The sequence below is a fragment of the Muscardinus avellanarius genome (genome assembly GCF_963383645.1).
Source record: "Muscardinus avellanarius genome assembly, chromosome: 10".
In the NCBI taxonomy this organism is placed as follows: domain Eukaryota; kingdom Metazoa; phylum Chordata; class Mammalia; order Rodentia; family Gliridae; genus Muscardinus; species Muscardinus avellanarius.
The window spans coordinates 17,333,841-17,348,851 of NC_137796.1; the positions used below are offsets into that span (position 1 = coordinate 17,333,841).

The following is a 15,011-nucleotide window of genomic DNA, read 5'->3' on the forward strand; positions in this document are numbered from 1 at the left end:
AAACACATTCATGAAGGAAGTGACTTTTAAGATGGATGTCAAAAAATTAACAATTATTTCATAAGTTTTGAAAGCAAGGAGGAATTAAAGTAGAAGCAGTACTCAGATAATCAGGTACCTGAGGAAGAACAGAGCAAAGCTCACACTTGTAATCCCAATACTTGGGAGGCTGAGACAGGAGGATCACAGGTTCGCAGACGGCCTCAGCTACTTAGTGAGGCCCTCTGCAACTCAGTAAGAATCTGTTTCAAAATAAAGAAAAAGCCGGGCGTGGTGGCAAACACTTGTAATCCCCGTGCTTGGGAGGCGGAGACAGGAGGATCGTGCAGGTTCAAAGCCAGTAGCGCTGGCTTAAGAGACCCTGTTTCCAAATTAAAAAGTACATAAAAAAATAGGTCTGGGAGTTCCAGGCACCCCAGTACCACCAGAAAAACAAAAACAAAAAAACAATAGGGCTAGGGGTGTAGTTCAGAGGTAGAAAGAACAGAGGAGAAGAAAACAAAGACATAAAAAACACATGACCTTTGCATATCATCTGCATGATCACCTGAATGTCATTTAAAGAATTTTTTTTTTTTTAATTCTGATTCTGGGGATTGAACCCAGGGGCGTTCTATCACCAAGCTATATCCCAGCCCTATTTTTTAATTGAAACAGGGTCTTGCTAAATTGCTGAGGCTGTTTTTGAATCTGGAATGTCTCAGCTTTTTTCTGTTTTAGCCTCAAGTACTGGGATTACAGGAGTGCACCACCATACCTGGCTGAGTTTCTGCTTTTCAAGATGAGCCACTGAAGGGTTTTGGATGGTGGGAAAAGGTATAATCATTATTGGAGGAGATACAGTCAATCCCAATTCATATGAACCAATTGGTTAAGATATAAAAGCATATAAAGGTTCATAAAAATGAGTATCTTGAATATGACTACCAAGTAATAAAATTTGGGTAAATTTTTGAGGCCAAGACACTCGGAGGATTCACAGGTTTGAGCCTAATCTCAGCAATTTAGACCCTGTTTCAAAATTAAAAATAAATACACATGTACAGAAGATCCACTTTAAAAAAAAAAAACACTTAAATAATGTAAACTGTGAATAGGACAGTAATTGATTTTTGTTTTCTTGTTTGTTTTTTGTTTGTTTTTGTGGAGCTGGGGATTGAAGTCAGGGGCATTCTACTTCCAAGCTACACCCCAGTTCTATTTTTTATTCTTTATTTTGAAACAGGGTCTCACTGAGTTGCAAAGGGCCTCACTAAGTAGTAGCTGAGGCTGTCCGCGAACCACGATTCTCCTGTCTCGGTCTTTCAAATACTGGGATTACAAGCGTGCACCACCACGCCCAGCTCTTCGTGTGTTTTTGAGTCATACAAAGAACATGTGTGCAAGATATGGTGCTGTAGACCTGTAATCCTAGTACTTAGGAGGCTGAGATAGGAGGATTGCAGGCTTGAGGACAGCCTCAGTTACCTAGAGACCCTCAGCATCCTAGCGAGACCGTCAGCGACTTGGCGAGACCCTGCTTCAAAATAAAATATAAAAAGGGCTGAGAGTGTAGCTTGGAGTAGAATGCGCCTTTACTCAATCCCCAGTGCCACTGGAAAAATAAAACGAGCCTGCCAAATAATTTAAAACTCTTTTAGTTTATAGACACGGTAATAACCATAAATCTACGAATCCTCAAAAACTCTCGGTAAATTAGTAGTTTTAGTTTGTTTTGAGAATTCTGTTTGACATTTATGTGTCTTTCAATTCTCAAGTCCATCATATTGAGATGTTTTAAAACCTACCAAATTAACCACTAATAACAAAACAATAAAACTATCAAGCTGGGCGTGGCGGCGCACGCTTGTCATCCCGGCATCTGGGAGGCTGAGACAGGAGGACCGCGGTTCACAGACAGCCGCGGCCACTGGGTGACTTTGCAACTTTGCAATTCAGTGAGCCTCTGTTCAAAATAAAGAATAAAAAATGGGGCTGGAGGTGTAGCTTGGAGGTAGAATTCCATCCCCGGTACCTAAAAAAACAAAACAAAACAAAACAAAAATTGTCATTTCCAAGTTAACCGTTAATTTAGGATCAAATTTAACCTTGGCATTATGGTGCACGCTGGTAATCCCAGTACTTGGGAGGCTGAGACAGGAGGATCACAGGTTCAAAGCCAGCCTCAGCTACTTGGTGAGACTCTGTTTCAAAATATAGAATAAAAAATAGGGCTGAGGGTGTAGTTTGGAGGTAGAATGCTCCTGGGTTTAATTCCTAGTACTGCAAAAAAAAAAAAAAAAAAAAAAAAAAGTTTAATAGAGCTGGGATATAGATGAGTGGCAAAGTGCTTGCCTGGCAAGTGCACTGCCCTGGGTTTGATTCCCAGTCCAAAAAGACAAAACAAAGACCCCCTTTGAAAAAAAGAAAGAATAAGCTGGTATGGTGGCCCACACTTGTAATCTCAGTGCTTGGGAGGTTGAAACAGGAAGATCGCACAGGTGCGAAGCCAGCCTCAGCTGTGAGGCTGAGAGGTCTCACTACTGGGTTCAATCCCCACTACCCCCACACACAGAATTAAATATAAACACTTCAATGAATGGCCGTATTCCGAATGTGATTGAGACCCAGTAGGATAGCTAGACCAGTTAAATACTACATGGTCTATGACTGTCAGGAACTTATGTTCTGAGGTTAAAAAAAAAAAAAATCTTTCTCAGGTTGCCCAGAAAGTAGAAATAATTTAGTAGCACATGCCTATAATCTTAGTACTTGGGAGGCCGGGGCAGGAGAATTGCTGTTTTGTTTTTTGCAGAACTGGGGGCATTCTATCTCTGAGCTATATCCCCAGCACTATCTTATTCTTTATTTTGAAACAGGGCCTCACTAAGTTGCAGAGGTCCCCACCACGGAGCTGAGGCTGGCCGCAAATCTACGATCATCCTGTCTCAGCCTCCCAAGTCCTGGGATTACAAGCATGTGCCACCAGGCGCGCTTTAAAATATATAGTTTTGAGATTTATGTGTAGCTCAGTGGTAGAGCGCTTGTTTAGCATGCTCAAGGCTCTGGGTTTGATCCCCAGCACTACAAAAAACAAATGAACACAGAAACAAAAAACTTGTTAGATGGTGGAAAAATAAATCATCCGAGCCATGCATGGTGGCACATGCCTATCATCCCAGGACTTGGGAGGCTGGGGCAGGAGAATCGCTGGTTCAAAGCCAGCCTCGGCAATTTAGCGAGGCTTTCAGCCACTTTGCAAGACCCTGTTTCCAAATAAGAAATAAAATCTGGCTGGGTGTGTAGCTTGGAGGTAGAATGCCTCTAGGTTCAATCTCAAGTACCACAAAAAAAAAAAAAAAAAAATTAGCCATTCTACTAATATTTATTAAGTACTCTCTACAGCCATCCCTAAGAATAACAAACCTCTATCATAAAATTGCCACAAAAGATAGCTATCAGACAGTTTCCCTCAGGAATAAGCCTGACTGTGAACATACACCAGTCAGAAATAGAACTGGATTATTTTGGTGTTTCGGGTGAACATGTGCTGCCCTTTACTCTGATAAACTGGCAGAGACTGAGAAGTAAGTGGGCTCGTCGAGATGCAGAGCGGTGAGGCTCCAGTAAATTGCACTATTAGCTGGCATCTTGGAAAAAGCCTGGAGGATCATTTAAGGCTCGCATTTCATTTATAAATAGCAAGCGCCTCAGCTGCTGGGTTCCTGGTTTCCTTTCTACCAGCGCCCCCTAGAGGCGGAGTCTCAGCATGGCCCTTTGGGTAGAATTCAATCTGGAGCCAGATGGGGATGGGAAACTCACCTAGTGGCCTCTTTAATGGTAATCATAATGCCACCTTGGGGGGCGGCTCTAAACTGACACAGAGGATGGAGACAGGGGCCAGCTCTGTCCAATCCTGCAAATCCTTTCAGGCTGGCAACCGCCTTCCTCCGTTCCAGCTTCCCCAGGATCCATAATAAGATCTCTTGGCAAAATGACCTGGCAGAAGAAGCAGATATGAATGAGCTTGTCATCTTACTCTATGCAGCTAACAAGCTAACATAAAAAAAAGAAAGAGAGGCTGTCAGGTTCCACTGCATTCTAAATGCTGGCACAGGCACCTAGTTCTACTGAAACGCAGGAGTGGAGAGTGAGTGTCTTCGTGAGCTGCAGAAATGTGAACGTCCTGAAATTCCACGAGTGACTGACTAATCCTTGGCTCTGCAAGCAGCCCTGCAAACTACACGAGCCGCACATGACTGGGTTTTTTCCCTTTTTGGTAATTCCAAGTGTACCACTGCCTTTAGATCAGGCCAGAGAAGGAAGACTTAGTGCTGATAAAAACCATCTATTCTTGGTAGGACCAACAGCTGGTGACCAAGAAACTGGATACCAACAAAATACTGCAATTCCTCATATCCTTTTATCTGTGCCAATGAACTAGAGGAGGAAAGGATTAAATAGTTGTGCCTCCGTCCTGAGTCTCTGCTGAGGACTCCATCAGGGGTCCTCATCCTCTTCATCCTTAGGAGCACTGGGGTTCCCTCCCTCCCTCCTTCCCTTCCTCCCAGGGACAGTCTACCTCTGAGCTACAACCCCAGTCCTTTTTACTTTTTGTTTTCAGTACTGGGGATGGAACCCAGAGACATTCTACCTCCGAGCTACACCCTCAGCCCTATTTTTTATTCTTTATTTTGAAACAGGGTCTCACTAAGTTGCAGAGGGCCTCACTAAGTAGCTGAGGCTGGCCTTGAACCTGCGATCCTACTGTCTCGGCCTCCCAAGGACTGGTATTACAAGTGTGCGCCACCAACCACACTTGGTCTTGCTTTTTATTTTGAAACAGGGTCTCACTCAGTTGCCACAGCTGGCCTTTTTTTTTTTTTTTTTTTTTTTTTGGTGGTACTGGGGGTGGAACCCAGAGGCTTTCTACATCTGGGCTATACTCCCAGACCTTTTTTTTTAATATTTTATTTGGAAACAGGGTCTCACTAAGTAGCTGAGGCTGGGTTTAAACCCGTGCAATTCTCCTGTCTCAGCCTCCCAAGTGCTGGGATTACAAGCGTGCGCCACCACACCCAGCTCGCCACGGCTGGCCTTGAACCTGCAATCCTCCTATCTCAGCCTTCCAAGTACTGGGCTTACAGGAGTGTGCCACCAAGCCTGGCAGGACTGAGGTTTTAGAACTAAAACAAGTTGTTATTATTTTTGGTATTGGGGACTGAACCCAGGGGGATTCTATCTCTGAGCTACATCCTGACCCTATTTTATTTTGAAACAATCTCTCGCTAAGTTACTGAGGATGGCCTTGAACCTGTGGCCTCCGGTCTCAGCCTCCCAAGTACAGATGTGCACTGCCATGCCCAGCTTATGAATGTTCAGATGAATGTTCTTTGAGACTAAATTCACATATTTAGAACCTTCGTCACCCACGCCCCCCTTTCTTGTCTTTGTCACTGTGGCTGTGAGCTACAGCGATGCCAACCAACCGAAAGCTGGAGAGCCGAGGCAGCGCGGAGGTCTCAAATGCTATGCACGACGCTGGGTCTTCTTTTACCACGTAGCAAACATGCTAATGGCAGCTGCCATGCATTGGGCTCAGTCTTGCTGAACACTCTAATGCGTATCTAGTCTTCACAGTAACCCTGTGAAGAAGGACTATCATTGGATACCAGGTTACTTGTGGGGAAACATCAAAACCCAGAATATTATAGGACTTTAGAGAGAATATATAATAGCAGGTGTGGTGGCACATCTGTAATCCCAGTACTTGGTAAACTGAGACAGGAGGATCATAGCTTTGGATCCAGGCTCAGAAATTTAGTGAGACTCGCAGCAACTTCACAAGATGCTATTAAAAAATTTAAAAAATTTAAAAAAAGAAGTCAAAAAATAAAAATAAAAAAGGACTGGGAGTTGAGAGGCTGAGACAAGAAGATCACGGTTCGAAGACAGACTCAGCTACTCAGTGAGGCCCTCTGCGACTTAGTGAGACCCTGTTTCAAAATAAAGAGTAAAGAGTAGGGCAGGGGGTATAGCTCAGAGATCAAATGACCCTGGGTTCCATCTCCTAACCCGGAAAGAAGGAAGGAAGGAAGGAAGGAAGGAAGGAAGGAAGGAAGGAAGGAAAAAAACACAGGGCTGGGGTGTGGCTTGGAGGTAGAATGCCCCTGGGTTCAGTCCCCAGTACCACAAAGCGGGGGGGCTGAGAGTGTAGTTTGTAGGTAGAATGATGCCCACCAGGTTTAATACTCAGTGCTCCCACACACACAAATTAAAAAAGACAGACGGACACGGGTCTCACTAAGTTGTGGAGGCTGGCCTCCAATCTACAAATCCTCTTGTCTCAGGCTCCCAAGCACGGGCATGTGCCACTGCGCCCAGCAAAGCAACAACGTAAGTGAAAGATATGGTGGGTCCCATTCACGCACGGATACACGCGGAAATCCATTATAGGTGGTAAGGATGCCGTTATTCGTGGGGAGTCAGCTGCCAGTCCCGCGGGCCTGCGGGGGCTGGCGGGGGAGAGCCCGTCTCTGTCTCTCTATCGGGCTTCTCCCTGAACTCGCTTCTCTCTGATTGCGAGGCATGGTCCCCTCTGGGAATCACCGGGCTCCGCCTCCTAGCTTCCGGCCCCGCCCCCTGCGGGCAGGGGCTCTAACCTTTCAATAAGAGACTATGAGCTGATATAAACTGAGTCCCAGCTGGGCGCGGGGGGCGCACACCTGTCATCCCAGCGTCCGGGAGGCTGAGGCCGGAGGATCATGGTTGGAGGACAGCCTCGGCTACTTAGTGAGGCCCTCTGCAACTCAGTGAGACCCGGTTTCAAAATAAAAATACAAAACAGGGCTGGGGCTGTAGCTCGGAGGTCAAATGCCCCTGGGTTCCATCCGCAGGACTGCAATAAATAAATAAATAGAGTCCTACTTAAATTCTGACACAGAATATTTTCTGGATAACTGAGACACTGCATCACTAATGCCAAACCCCAGGTTAACTTACAATGTGCTTCATTCAGACCCAGATTTTTCACTGTTCTCTAACTCCCCACAAGGTTCTCACTGATCAGACAGTGACATAGTTACACACGGCAGCAGATTTCATCTCTGACGTGTCGGGCAGAGGCTGAGGAAAGTCATCCTAAAATCAACATCCAGGCCCCCTGGCCTGCAGAAGTCTTTCCAGATGAGCAGAATGAGAATATCCCCAAACATTTTCCTGACATTGACAGGAAATATTAAAGTGGCCTAAGTTAAGAATTCACAGCCAGGCAGATGGCACATGCCTGTAAATCCAGTATTTGGGAGGCCTGAGACCAGCCTCAGCCACTTAGTGAGACCCTTAGCAATTTAGCAAGGCTGTTTCCAAATAAAAGATAAAATAGGGCTGGGGGCGTAGCTCAGAGGTAGAATGCTTCAGGGTTTAATCCCTGGCACCAGGAGGGAGGGGGGGGCTTCACTCTTGATAAACAAGTAAGATTCTGTTTGCAAGAAAACAAGGTTCTGTTGACTGTTTACCTTAGGTGAGACACACTCTGCTGGGTAAAACAGTAGAGAGAAAAGAGCAGCCCCAGCACTGGGAGCAGGGAGTCCAGCAACACCGGCAGCGGCTCGTTGCCCACCACGTACACCTAGGGGAAAGGACATGGTGAGACCAACCTCAACTGCAAGGCCGGGGCGGAGGAGTCAAGCCCCAGACACTGACGCGCGCGTCTCGTCGTGGGCAGAGCTCCCCTCCTCTGAGGCACGATTCTTGCTTTAAGGGTGTGCTTAATGGCATGGAAACCATTTGAGACTGGACGCTAAGCTGAAACAAAGAAACTGAACGTGAGCACCTGCCACATGCGGCCTGAAGAAGTGTAGGAATTAATCCCCCTTTTCTTTCTTTCTTTTTTGCAGGTCTGGGGATGGAACCCAGAGGCATTCAACCTCCCAGCTACACCCCCCAGCCCTGTTTTGTATTCTTTATTTTGAAACAGGGTCTCTCTGAGTTGCAGAGGCCTCACTAAGTAGCTGAGGCTGTCCGCGAACCCGGATCCTCCTGTCTCAGCCTCCCGAGTACTGGGATTCCAAGTGTGCGCCACCACGCCCGGCTCACTCGTTAGCTGAAAACAGGGTCTCACTAAATGGCTGAGGGTCTCATTAAGTTGCTCTGACTGGTCTTAAACCTGAGACCCTCTGTCTTTGCCTCCAAACACTGAAATGACAAGTGTGTGCCACCACGCCCAGCTCAAGGCACCTAAGTGTTTAAAGAAGTACAAAGTGAACTAGGCACAGTGATGGATGCCTGAGTCCCAGTACTTGGGAGACTGACAAGAAGATTATAACTTCAAGGCCAACTTAGTGAGGCCGTTTCAAAATAAAAATAAAATAGGAATAGGGAGTATAGCTCAGAGATAGAATGGCCCTGGGTTCAATTTCTAGTCCACACACACACACACACACACACACACACACCCCTCAAGAATCATAACATCTTTCAAAGTATGCTTTAGCACCCCTGGCTTTTGTTTTGCTATTAAAGGTTGAGCCCAAGTGCATTCTACCTCCAAGATACACCCCAGCCTTATTTTATCTTTTATTTTGAAAGAGGGCCTTACTAAGTTGCTAAGGCTGGCCTCAAAACTGTGATCCTCGTGTCTCAGCCTCCCAAGTTACTGGGATTACAGTTTATGTCACCACACTTATTTTAGCAGCCTTTTTAAAGATGAGGGAAAAAGCTGGGCGTGGTGGTGCACACTTGTAATCCTAGTACTTGGGAGGCTGAGACAGGAGGATTGCAGGTTCGCAGCCGCCTCAGCTACTTAGTGAGGCCCTTCACAACTTAGTAAAATACTGTTTCATAATAAAGAATAAACAATAGGGCTGGCAGTGTAGCTTGGAGGTAGAATGCCCCTGGGTTCCATCCGCAGTGCCGCAAAGAAATAAAAAAAATAATAATAAAGTTGAGGAAGCCGGGCGTGGTGGCACACACTTGTAATCCCAGCATTCGGAAGGCTGAGACCAGAGGATCGCAGTTCGCGGACAGCCTCAGCTACTGAGCGAGGCCCTCCGCAACTTAGTGAGACCCTGTTTCAAAATAAAGAATTAAAAAAAGATGAGGAGAGGGCAGTGTAAAGAGGCCTTTATTTATAGAAAGCACCGAGGCAGGAATCAGTGTCGCTTATGGGAAACAAAAGGTCATGGTGGCACTTGTACAGGCTGGAAAAATCTGTGCTTTTCCAGCACACGCTGTCTCTTTAAATTAACCCTAGTATTTCCCACTCCTTAAGCCTGGGATTTCTCTGTGGAGCCTGATAACCAAAGAGCCAGCTTCCTGTGCATGATCTAATCTCCTTAAGCCCGGCTAAATGAAGTGCCTCGCATGGCATGTTCAGAAGGTAATGTGCGGGCCTAATCACTGAACCGCCAATTACAGGAGGTAAAAGGAGAGATTCCTGCAGATAGCGCAAGGGCCTATTGTTATAGCTCTGGTTCCTGTGTTCTCAGAGGTAATCCCTGTGGAGCCATCTTTCCTTATCAGCTTCTTCTGAACAGAAAAAGAAAAGAAAAGAAAAAGCCAAAAAATAAAACCCCACAGATAGATCTTCATTAGTTAGCGGCTTTGACAGAGTCAAAGCCCTTCACACTGTAACGTAACTGCAAGTGAGCACATTCGCAGGGGTGTGCCAGGCTGTTGATAAATTCCTTCAATTTTTTATTCTCTCCTTTCTTATGCCTTTCAGAATTTGTTTTGTTTTGTTTTGTTCTTGGTATTGGGCATTGAGCCCAGGGACATTCTACATCTGAGCTCCACTTCTAGCCCGATTTTATTTCGAAACAGGGTCTCGGTAAGCTGCTGAGGGCCTCATGTAGTTGCCGAGACTGGTCTCGAACCTGCGATCCTCCTGTCTCAGCTCATAAATGCTCCACACATATTTATCTGCTGGTGAGCCAAGTCTCAGCTTCAAAGGAGATTATTTTTAGGGGGGAGACAGAAAAACAATTACTAGATAACATCAGAGACAAGTGCTATAAAGAAAATAAAACAGGTTAAAGGGATAGTGATGGGAGAAGAGTATGTAGACGGAGAAAGAGAAATTAAGAATAATCCTCAAACTGGGCGTGGTGGCGCATGCTTGTAATCCCAGCGCTTGGGAGGCTGAGACAGGAGGATCACAGTCGTGGACAGCCTCAGCTACTTAGTGAGGCCCTGTTTCAAAATAAAAAATAGGCTGGGGATGTCGCTTGGAGGTAGAATGCCCAGACCTGCAAAAAAAAAAAAAAAAATCCTCAGCCGGGCATGGTGGTGCAAATTTATAATCCCAGAGTTTGGAGGATTGCACAGTTTGAAAGCCAGCCTCAGGTACTTAGGCTCTCAGCAACTTAGTGAGACCGTTTCCAAATAAAGTATAAAATGGGTCTGGGAGTATAGCCTGGAGGTAGAAAAGCCCCTGGGTTCCACCACTGGTAACACACACACACACACACACACATAATAATAATAATAATCCTTATCAATTAACCAACTAATATCCAGTAAATTCACAAACAGGAATAAAGATACAGGATTTTTTCAAAGTAGAAAGAGATAAGGTCCCCTTTGGCATAATCTGACAAATGATGCTTTTTCTTTACATCTCAAAGAATTTCAATGACTTCTATTTGACACATGTGACTGTCCCTTCTTTGCCAGTGTCCAACAGTAAGTGTTCCTTGTACTGAGCCCAAATCTACTTCCCTTTTTTGCAGTCTAGAGATGGAACTCAGGGACATTGTACTTCTGAGCTACACCCCCTTGTCTTATTTTATTTTTTATTTTCAAACAGGGTCTCACTAAGTTGCTGAGGCTGGCCTCAAGCTTATGATCCCCAGCCTCCCAAGTACTGCAATTACAGACATGCCCTCACAGGGCTAGGGGTATTAGTAAGGAGGTAGACTGTCCCAAGATTCAATCCCTAGTGCAAAAAAAAAAAAAAAAAAAAAAGACCCAGGTCAAGTTCTACTCTTCTATAGACCTGCTTTACATTTCCACTGTTCAGTTTGTTAATTCAGACATTTATTAAGCACCTAACCACTAGGAAATTTTTCTCCCCTAAATTCCAGTAAAATTTACAGCTTGTAACATATAATGGCTGCATGTGTATATAGCTATCTCTGGACTCCCCAACCAGCCAAGAAAAACAAAGTCAAATTCCCTACTTCTTATGAAAGTAGTTTGTCAAGTTATGCATTACCTGAATTTTTGGTGAATAAACAGTTTAACAAAGTAATAGACAAAATGAAGAACCCTATTGTTACTGCAGGTTTGGTCTGGTTTGGTTTAAGAAGGGTTCTTACTATGTTGCCCAGACAGGCCTTGAACTCGTGATCCTCCTGTCTCGGCCTCTCCAATGAGCTGGGATTACAGGTGGACGTCACCACACCCAACTTGTTACTGCTTTTAGGAAGCAAACGATAACTACCACGTGTTGCGTATCTACTCGAGAATGAGCCTGGTGTTTAGCTAAACACGTAACACAAAATCAGTTCTCACAAGGGTTCTACAGAATAAGCATTTCTGTTCCCATGCTCAAAGTGTAGGCAACCGAGGCTCACAGAAACTACATCAGTTAAACAAAGACACACTTGCCGAAAATAGCAGCGTGAGGATGAACCCAGAACTGCCTGACATAAATCCATGCACCACCCATAGGGAAAGAGAGAGCAGATTAGTGGAGCCAGGGCTAGGAGAGGACACAGGAGACTGCTTAATGGATGCAGAAATTCTATTTGGGTTGACGAGAAATTCTAAAACTAGATAGCAGGAATGTTATCAACACTGTGGTGAATGGAGAGAGAGAGAGAGAGAAAGAGAGAGAGAGAGAGAGAGAGAGAGAGGGAGAGAGAGGGAGAGAGAGGGAGGGAGGACGCGCACGTGCGCATGTATGTATATATGTACATTTTTGTGTATGCGCACATGCATACATGTGTTACTGAAGATTGATCCCGGGGGCCTTCTACCTCTGAGCTATACCCCCAGCCCTATTTTTTAATTTTTATTTTGAAACAGGGTCTCATTAGGTTGGTGACTCACTACTTGCGCTCCTCCTGTCTCAGCCTCCCAGTACTAAGAGTACATGTCACCATGCCCAGCATGAATGGATTTAATGCCACAGTTTTGTAAGCTTTCAAAAAAAAAATTTTTTTTTAAAGTCTGATATATGTATGTGCCATAAAACAAAAACAGGTGCTGGGGCATAGCTTAGTGGTATAGCATGGGCTTAGCAGACACAAAGCCCTGAGTTCAATCCATAGGAACAAAACAAAAAACACATGCATGCACCGCTGGCCGCTCAATACTGACCTCCCCTGTGCAGAATGATACTTTCATCGCTTCAATCCCTATGGCACCAACTGTATCATAGCAGCCCCTACCCTCAGCATCAGTGGACCCCAGCTTCCCAGGCTGTTAATAGCCACAGTCCTGCAACCTCCACAGCGCAAGCTCCTGAGTGGCACCATGGACAGCAGCTTCAGTAATGCCTCTCCTTCCTCTACTAACTGTATTCTCATTAAACCCCCCTTGTAAGACCGGTGTGGTGGTGGACGCTTGTAATCCCAGCATTTGGGAGGCTGAGAAAGAAGGATCGTGGTTTGCAGACAGCCTCAGCTACTTAGTGAGGCCCTTTGGAACTCAGTGAGACCCTGTTTCAAACTAAAGAATATAAAATAGTGCTGGGGGTATAGATCAAAGATAGAATGTCACTGGGTTCCATCCTCACTACCACAAAAAAAGAAAAGAAAAGAAAAGAAAAAGATACTTAGGAAGGTGTTTGGCATCTATTTTCTTTTTATTTTGAAACAAGGTCTCACTAGGTTGAAGAGAGTCTCACTAATTGCTGAGGCTATCCTCAAACCTATGGTCCTTCTGTCTCAACTTCCAAAGTACTAGGATTACAGGTATGCATCAACATGCCTGGCTTTTTTTCCTTTTCTTTTTCTTTCTTTCTTCTCCTCCTCCTCTTCTTCTCCTTTTGTGGAACAGGGGATTGAACCCACCCCATTTTTTGTTTATTGAAACAGGGTCTCGCTAGGTTATTGACAGTGTTACTACTTGCTGAGGCTGTCCCTGAACCTGTAATCCTCCTATCTCAGCCTCCCAGGTACTGGGATTAAAGGCATGAGGCCTGACCAGTACTGGGGACTGAACCCAGGGATATTCTAGCTCCCAGCTAGCTATACCTCCAGTCCTTTTTTAAATATTTTCTTATTTCAAAACAAGGTCTCGCTGGGCGTGGTGGCGCACGCTTGTAATCCCCGCGCTTGGGAGGCGGAGACAGGAGGATCGCGCAGGTTCGAAGCCAGCCGCGCTGGCATAAGAGACCCTGTTTCAAAAATATAAAATAGGTTTGGGAGTGTAGCCCGGAGGTAGACGGGCTTCCAGGAACCCCAGTACCACAAAAAAAAAAAAAAAAAAAAAAAACAAGGTCTCACTAAGTTGGTGAAGGTCTCGCTAAATTGCTGAAGCTGGTCTCGAACCTATGAACTATGATTACCCAAGTACTATGTACTATGATTACAGGTGAGCTCAACCATGCCTGGCTGCTATTTATTTTCTTTTTCTTTTCTTTTCTTTACTTTTTTTTTTTTTTTTTTTTTTTTTTGGTGGTACTGGGAATGGAACCCAGGGGCCTTCTACCTCCAGGCTACACCCCCAGACCTATTTTATTTTTTTAGGTGGTCCTAGGGTTCCTGGAAACCCTTCTACCTTCAGGTTACACTCCCAGACCTATTTTATATTTTTTTTAATTTGGAAACTGGATCTCTTAAGTCAACATGGCTGGCTTCGAACCTGCGCGATCCTCCTGTCTCCCAAGCACGGGATTACAAGCCTGCGCCACCACACCCGGCCTTTATATTTTATTTTGAAACAGGATCTCTTAAACCAGCTGAGGCTGGCTTCAAATCTGCACGATTCTCCTGTCTCAGCCTCCCAAGCGTGGGGATTACATGCGTGCACCACCACGCCCAGCTTCTGAATGTTTCTTTTCTTTCTTTCTTCTTCTTTTTTTTTTTTTAAGCTGTAGCTAGAGAGTATTCAAGCAGTTCTAATTAACTGAACAGAATCATAGAATTTCAGCCCCGAAAGGGAAAGCAAATTGAACAAAAGAAGGCTGGATTCTGTATTGGCTGGCTTATCTATTATTGACATGTGAAGAATGAAATTTCTCTCAAAGGATTTACTAAACTTTAGATTATTTTAAAAGAGAATGAAGAAAAAAAAACTTGGTCAAATGAGGTAAAAAGTATTAAAAAAATAAACATGTTTCTGTTTCAGAGCAAACAAAATCAAAGAAACTGAAAAGGCACCCTCGCTTCTCATTAAGAGAGTCTTACTACACTGCTAAGCGTGTGCCTCAGAGACCCGCAGTCATTAACCAGCACTGGGAGGAAGGGAGTCAGGAAGCCTGGTGTGACTTGTCTCTGCCGCCAAGGTGACTGCCCCAAACCCTCTGAGTGAGTAAGCACAGAAAAGCCACTTTAATCTCTCTTGGGCTCAGCTCTCTCTTTATAAAGTAGGCATTACACTTTTGGCATAAGGACAGCTAAGATCAATCATGTCTGAATATTTTGTAAAATGCAGAGCTCCATGTTTTTTTTTTCTTTTTTGTACTAGGGATTTGGGAATTGAATCCCAAGGGCATTCTCCCTTGAAACTATACCCAAGCCCTTTTTATTTTATTATTTTATTATTTTATTTTTTATTATTTTGTGGTACTAGGGATGAAACCCAGGGGCATTCTACCTCTGAGCTACACCCCCAGCCCTATTTTTTATTCTTTATTCTGAAACAGGGTCTCACTGAGCTGCGGAGGGCCTCACTAAGTAGCTGAGGCTGTCTGCGAACCACGATCCTCCAGTCTCAGCCTCCCAAATGCTGGGATTACAAGCGTGCACCACCATGCCCATCCCTATTTTTTATTCTTTATTTTGAAACAGAGTCTCACTGAGTTGCAGAGGGCCTCACTGAGTAGCTGAGGCTGTTCACGAACCATGATCCTCATGTCTCAG

At 44.8% G+C, this 15,011-nt stretch overlaps 1 protein-coding gene across 1 annotated transcript in view; it reads right to left on the bottom strand.

Moving 5' to 3' along the window:
• The window catches only part of TANGO6 (transport and golgi organization 6 homolog), a gene marked incomplete at its 3' end in the record, with an annotated part of 189,194 nt that overhangs the window by 144,371 nt on the left and 29,812 nt on the right, over nucleotides 1-15,011 (bottom strand). Inside the window, exons 8-9 of the mRNA XM_080704242.1 lie at nucleotides 7,497-7,609; nucleotides 3,802-3,978 (exon numbers count right to left, since the gene is read on the bottom strand). Coding sequence (XP_080560368.1) covers nucleotides 3,802-3,978; nucleotides 7,497-7,609 — 290 coding nt within the window. The remainder of the gene's footprint in view (nucleotides 1-3,801; nucleotides 3,979-7,496; nucleotides 7,610-15,011) is intronic.